Source organism: Poecilia formosa, unplaced genomic scaffold, assembly GCF_000485575.1.
Source record: "Poecilia formosa unplaced genomic scaffold, Poecilia_formosa-5.1.2 Scaffold7, whole genome shotgun sequence".
Lineage (NCBI taxonomy): Eukaryota > Metazoa > Chordata > Actinopteri > Cyprinodontiformes > Poeciliidae > Poecilia > Poecilia formosa.
The window spans coordinates 985971-992805 of record NW_006799946.1 but is presented as its reverse complement, the minus strand read 5'-3'; the positions used below and the strand labels follow the sequence as shown (position 1 = coordinate 992805).

Here is a 6835-nt window from a genome sequence, read left to right as displayed (position 1 = left end):
ATATATATGTAGCCTATTTTAAAGGTTATATATATGACTGATGAATAATTCATCGGTCAGAGTAAGTAGCTGCTACTATAACAAAAGAAATTTTTTCTAAAAATGTTGAAATGTCACAGACTTAAAATTAATGAAAAGCAGCCAAAGTCCAATAATTTATCAAAGACCTGCAGAAATCAGGATTTTTAATGTATGGGAGAAAAACATACAGTAAAAAAAGTAAAAAAGGGGCAGCTTAAAATGCTCAGTATTGTAGACCAGACGTTTTACTAGAGCTGTTGTTTTTCGCCTCTCAGGGAAAGACGATGTCCTGGACATCGAGATCGACTCGTACATCCACTGTATCAGTGCCTTCGTTAAGCTGGCGCAGAGCGAGTATGCCCTTCTGACAGAAATCATCCCTGAGCATCACCAGAAGAAGACCTTCGACTCCCTGATTCAGGTCAGAGGCGCTGAGATTTGATCTTTTTTTAATGCAGGTTTGGTTTCTTAAGAGCGGCAAAGCTTTGTTCCCAGTTAAATCAAAGCACTGAAATAAAACTTAAGAAGCAGAAAAACTTGGTAGTGACTGCAGAAATGTGGAAAAAAAAAAATTACATAATTGTTAATTAGTGTATTTTTACCATTTTGCATTGAATAGTTTTAGTTAATATGCTTACTACAATTGTATTTACATTATGACATATAAATACCTATTTTATCAATAATTCATTTACAGTTGTATTCTCTCTGTTTAAGGACCACAACCACTGCGAATAGCTGAAATCTGTGAATACTTGAGACCCCCTCTGAAAACACTGACAGCTGCCTGATTTAATAATTCAAACATAAAATATGCCTCAGTTTGCATTAAGACACACAGAGGAAACCGTCTTCGCGCTACTACTCTTGGGGGTCAGCCAATCAGTGCACAGGAAAACGAATGGCACTGCTGGATTGGCTGCTCTGCAAATGGCAGTAGTGTGTCAAATAGCATTGAGCCTCTGTATTTCAGCTTTCCAAGCTGCATTTTCTTTTCAGATATTTCTTTCTACGTGAAAAAAATCGCTCATAGGCAAGTTTTGCATAAATAATTCTAGGTACATTCCACAGAAAACATCTGAATTTATGAATTCGCAAATACTGAACTGTGAAAAGGTGGGTTTCCACTGCATTGGATTGCGATACCGTTTACTGTTGACGGGAGTCGGTAACATCCCTCCGGTGTTTCTCTCATCTGTCCACAGGAGGCGTTGGACAACCTCATGCTGGAGGGAGACAACATCGTGTCTGCGGCCCGCCGGGCCATCATGCGCCACGACTACTCAGCCGTCCTCACCATTTTCCCCATCCTCAGACACCTGAAGATGAACAAGTCCGAGTTTGACTCAACGCTGCAGGTTGGAGCCGTTTTAGCCCCGTTGTTCCGACGCTGGAGGAAAATAACGCGTTTCTTGAGTTCGATTAATCGTACGCCCCGGTGTTTGCAGGGTACGGCTGCAAGCACCAAGAACAAGCTGCCCACTCTCATCACCTCCATGGAGACAATTGGAGCCAAAGCTCTGGAAGAGTTCGCTGACAGCATTAAGGCACGACGATCAAATTATTTGTATTTAATCAGGAACCCCTGATTGATTGATCTACCAATCTTTACTCGCTCTCCTTTCTTGTTTCCTAACAACAGAATGATCCTGATAAAGAGTACAACATGCCCAAAGATGGAACAGTTCATGAACTGACCAGCAATGTGAGTAGTGACTTTTTTCTTCCAGTACAGATCGAAATGTTGCATGTCTGTCTAAGACCAGTGAAGCCTTTTCAGCGTTGCAATTAAGCAACTTAAAAATTACTTTGCCACACATTTCCTTACTCTCTCTTTCATTGTCATCCTCACTCGTACTTTTGTTTCGAGGCAAATTCGTCCTGGGCACGTAGCTCGTTAGCCTGTCAACATCCTTACATTAGCAGCATCATTGTTTCACCGGCAGTCATCAAAGCGCGTGGAAACTATTAGCGACTTATTGTCCTGAAATTACGGTAATCTTCCGTAACGATGTGACTGCGGATGCTGGTTTTCTGACGAACATTTCATCAGTGGTTCATAAAGCTGTGCTGGCGCTCTTCTTCTCCTCTGCAGGCCATCCTGTTTCTGCAGCAGCTGCTCGACTTTCATGAGACGGCCGGAGCCATGTTGGCCTCCCAAGGTACCGTCACTATGACGACACAGACAACTAACTGTCTTTCATCTTTCTGCTTTGCTGAAACAACTGACCCCTCTGCCGGACAACGTTTGGATACTGATGTGTGTTACCTATGAGTCTGTTTTTAGTAAATCACTCTGAACGACAGCCTGTAAATGTAGCCAGTAAGATTAAAAAGGAGTTATAGTTGCATCTGTCTGCAATACTTCTTCCAGTCTTGTTTATTTTAAATGAAATATTAGAATTGTTTACATTTTTATTTATATTACCCTTAATTTGAAGTTCTTAAATCTTTAAGCTTTCTTTAAATTCCAACATGTAACTTCCTTATGTAGAACTTTAGAGCAAGCGATTAGTTTAATTTGTATTTAATTTAAATTTATTTTAAAAACATTTCTGTTAATCTTCATTTTATTTTTGTTTCCTTCACAAAATTTCCTTGAAAATATGTTTTTATAGATTTATGTATTTTTTTTTGTTGCTTTTATTTAATTTCCATATTTTTAACTGTGTCTCACATTAGATTTCACACATGACTTCCTGGTCATATCGACCTCTCAAAGCACTTTACACTAAATAAAATATTTTATACATTATCCAACTTTTTAAAATTTTAACAATAGAATACATTTTATACAACGCTTTTTTAAGGGTATTAAAAATAGATATATTTTTACACCCTTTCAAAATTAAGTTAGAATACCAACGTTGAGTTATTTGTAAAAACTTTTTTAGCTTTGTTGTTCGTCAGTGAATAACGCCTGCTTTTCTGGAGTTCCTCAGCTAAGTATAGCAGGTGTAGCATCTGACTAAACATAAATTAGAGAGGTCTGTCCTCTTTGACAGGGATGTTTTAACTCATCACACACATTCAACATATTAGCTTAATACATCCGACCTTTTCAGTGGGTATCGGAGCTAAACTCACAAAGATTAAGAGTTCTTAACCAAACAGAAACCAGACAGGTGGCATCACTCTCCAAACACCTGTTCTGCGACTACATGTGAAGCCAGTTCAACAGTCTGGTTAATAGGCCGGTTTCCCAGTTTCTGCTTGTTTTTTGTGCTACTCTGTGCGGCTGCCTCATAAATCTCTTGATAAAACGGTGGAAATGTTCCTCTTTAAACCCTCGCTGCCTGGCTGACGGCTGTTTGCTTTTTCTGCTCTAACAAATCTATTCTAACCTCGTTGCTCCTGCCTCTTTTTTCTGTCTCTTCTCTTTTTGCCTTGCCTCGGCCTTTGTAGTTCTGGGGGACACTTACAATATCCCTTTAGACCCCCGAGGTAAGCCGGAGACTGTCCGTGTGTGTGTAGGCTTGGTGTTTTCTGTCTTTACTCTTACTTTTCTTATTTGTGTAGGATTGTTTAGCTCTAAAGCCGTTGGTTAAATATTCCCCGCTGCTTTTCCAGAGACAAGTTCAGCGAGCAGCTCCACCTCAGACTTCAACAAACGGCTCCTGAGCTCGTACATCTGTAAGGACACACTTTCGCCCGTTTAGTGTGATGGCTCCTCTTGTGCTGACTCATAATCATCCTCTGTTTTTCTTCAGGTAAAGTTTTAGGAAACCTGCAATTGAACCTGCTCAGTAAATCCAAAGTTTACGAGGACTCGGCTCTCAGCGCCATTTTCCTGCACAACAACTACAACTACATCCTCAAGTCGCTGGAGAAGTCAGCGCCTTTCCTGTCTTTCTTTCACCGCCTCATTTGTCAGACACTTTGCAAATCACTTCACCACCGAGATGTGAATATTTGTCCATGTCATTTTGGACGGCTGCAGGTCCGAGCTGATCCAGCTGGTCACGGTCACTCAGAGGAAGGCGGAAAGTTCTTACAGAGAGCTGATCAAGCAGCAGATCGATATTTATCAGCGCAGGTAAGTTATAGTTTCACGGGAAACCCGAGGACATTTAATACATTTTCAACTTTCTGCTGAAGTTGTTTCTTTCCGCTGCAGCTGGTTGAAGGTTTTGGAGCACCTGACAGACAAGAACATGCCCATTTTCCAACCAGGTGCCAAGGTCAGGACTTCATAATCTGTCGCTCAGAAAACGGTTCAAAGCATTTGTGTGATCTGTAGTACTGAAAGTTCAACACAGTTTCCAACAGCAACTGACACAGCACGTCGATGCGGTGGGACAGAAATAACCCGCGGCATTGTCGCAAACAGTGCCAATCATAATCCTCATTTTCTTTTTGTTCTTCTTGTTCAATAAAAGACAAAAAAAACAAGTTTTAACTTGATTAGCTTTGAAAAAAAAAACTCAATTTAAATTGAGTTTTTAGTTGTCAAAAGTGGCTAAGTATAAATCTTAACTTGGTTTTGAAATTTTAAAGAAATGTAATCACAGGCAAAAAGAATTTTCTCTTACATTCCTGCATAGACAGTCATTTTAAATTGTGACTCTAGGTGCTATTAATCTGTTGTCTTCTCACCACAAAACAAATCAAGTTGGACAAGGTAATACAAGAAAAAGCATTTTTTTTTTAAAAATTCTCTTTGCTGTTGGTTTTAGATTTTTATTATTTTAGATATGAGAATAAAAATCAACCTTAAATGTCTGCTTATCTGATTAAAACTCAAAAACAAATATTTCAGTTTAATATGTCAAACTAAAACAACCAGAAATATCCTGCTTGTTTTTTTGTTTGCGTCTGATGAGAAAATCTAATTACCAAAACTCACACCAACCCTGATAGCATTGATATGTTCCTTATGCTGTTTGATGATTATAAAGGTGGACTACCATCCTGGCCTCATGCGATGGTCCCCCTGCTGCAATCAGTAATCTCTGTTCTCTAAATCAACAAGTCCTACTATGCATTCAGGCACCACACCAACAGAAATGGGAATCAGTTATGTTTTCTGCCTGACAAAAGCTTGCAGCTGAGGAGGAGCGCACACACCTCCACATTGCGCCCAGGTTCTGTTGTGCTGCTTGCTAGGACACTGCAAAGTGTGTGGTTTTAAAGCTGGACTTTACATGCGGTGTATAAAAGTTGGGTTGTTAAAAAATATGCTCAACTAAGCATCATCGTTAGTGATGAGGTGAATGGATGAGTTTTGACTCCTCTGCATCCCTGAAGGAAGAGGAAACTGATGATAGAGATAGTGAAACCTCCATAGCTATATATGAGAAAAGCAATTTCACAGAAACAAAAATCCTAGTACAAATGTGATACTTGTGCTACAGTGGCAAGTTGAAAAAAAAACGAGGAGTTTACAGTCAAGCTGAAAACTTTGGGAGTGAATTTTTGTAGTTTTATGTCACTTAATGTCGTTTGAACTTGTTTTTCTCTTTTAGCTGAAAGACAAAGAGCGACAGGTGATTAAAGACAAATTTAAGGTGAGCCACGAAGGAAATACAAACCTTTGGTGTGAACATATTAAAGTAGATTCTTTTTTTTTTAACTGCAGTTGTTACCTATGTGTCTCTCTCAGGGGTTCAATGACGGCTTGGAAGAGCTATGCAAGATCCAGAAAGGCTGGGCCATTCCAGATAAGGAGCAGAGAGACTACATCCGACAGTCCCAGAGGAAAATCGTCTCAGATGCTTACAGAGCCTTCCTCCACAGGTGACACACATCCACTTTATCTCCTCTGGTAATCTTTATATGGGGAACGTGATCTGTTTGAATTCAGAAAACTAAAAGGAACTAAATTGTCATGTTCCAAAAGGGAAGAGCTGAGTATAGGAAAACACTAGACCCTGTTAGTCATCTCTTTGTAGAGCCAGCTTTAGCCCCGCTATCTCTCATTAGCCATATTTTATTTGACTTTATCAGGGAGGGTTTTTTTTTTTACCCCGCCCCCACTCTCCTTTACAACATCGCACAGCAGCCAGACTAAATCTTTTCAGACCCCACCGTAATATTTCAGTCAGGTAGAAAGGTCTACACTTTGACTGGGCCATTGCAGGACCTTCAGACTGTTGGTTTTAGTTGTTTGTGCCAAAGAACTGCATTTAGTTTTCTCCTGAAATGACGAGGATTATGGCCTACAGAGATTCTGATATGGAACTTCTAGGTTTCTGTGATTTCCCTGACATTGCAACAACAACTCATGAAAGATTTGCAGCTGTTTTCTGAATGATGGACTTCAAACAGTGAGCCGTGGCACAGTGTTAAGATTCCCGAATCAGTTCCTTATGGCAGAAAATGTTTCACTCCTTTGGTTTCACCTGCAGGTGTGCCAACATCTCCTTCACTAAGAACCCTGAGAAGTATCACAAGTATCGGCCAGAGGAGGTGGAGGAGATGATCGAGAAGCTTTTCGACACGTCGGCCTGATGTGCAGCTCGTCTCCCTCGTCCAGAAACGCGCCCTCCGCACGCCGCCTCCTCCTTTTCTGCATCTGAATGTTTTCTGTCGTATATTTATCTAACTTTGCCTCTCTAATGTCAAGTTTCTGATTAATAAACACTAAATCATCCTGCTTTATTAGTTTGTCTAATTATGTTCATTACAGATAATTAAAACAAACGAATATGGAGACGGATGACGGAAAACATGCAGATGTTGCCACTTAACGAACATTCAACAATTAGAGAAACCCCACAGAGAGATCGCCCCCTAATGAGATGAAGAGGCTGCCCACAGGAAGACGTTCAGACCGTGTGTTCAGCTCCACAGCTGTGTGCGGCGCCAACCCACT

General features: G+C 40.3%; 1 protein-coding gene across 6 annotated transcripts in view; it reads left to right on the top strand.

Annotated features, from left to right (window-relative positions):
• The window catches only part of exoc7 (exocyst complex component 7), a 16629-nt gene extending 10011 nt beyond the window's left edge, over window positions 1–6618 (top strand). For 5 of the 6 annotated variants that reach the window (XM_007570596.2, XM_016680927.1, XM_016680918.1 and 2 more), the window contains 13 exons: window positions 297–442; window positions 1227–1379; window positions 1470–1568; window positions 1664–1726; window positions 2117–2183; window positions 3427–3465; window positions 3592–3654; window positions 3732–3852; window positions 3962–4057; window positions 4139–4202; window positions 5487–5528; window positions 5624–5757; window positions 6369–6618. In XM_007570596.2, coding sequence (XP_007570658.1) covers window positions 297–442; window positions 1227–1379; window positions 1470–1568; window positions 1664–1726; window positions 2117–2183; window positions 3427–3465; window positions 3592–3654; window positions 3732–3852; window positions 3962–4057; window positions 4139–4202; window positions 5487–5528; window positions 5624–5757; window positions 6369–6471 — 1190 coding nt within the window. In that variant the 3' untranslated portion in view covers window positions 6472–6618. The remainder of the gene's footprint in view (window positions 1–296; window positions 443–1226; window positions 1380–1469; window positions 1569–1663; window positions 1727–2116; window positions 2184–3426; window positions 3466–3591; window positions 3655–3731; window positions 3853–3961; window positions 4058–4138; window positions 4203–5486; window positions 5529–5623; window positions 5758–6368) is intronic. The other variant, XM_007570550.2, reaches the window with a different exon arrangement.
• Window positions 6619–6835: the final 217 nt, after the last annotated feature.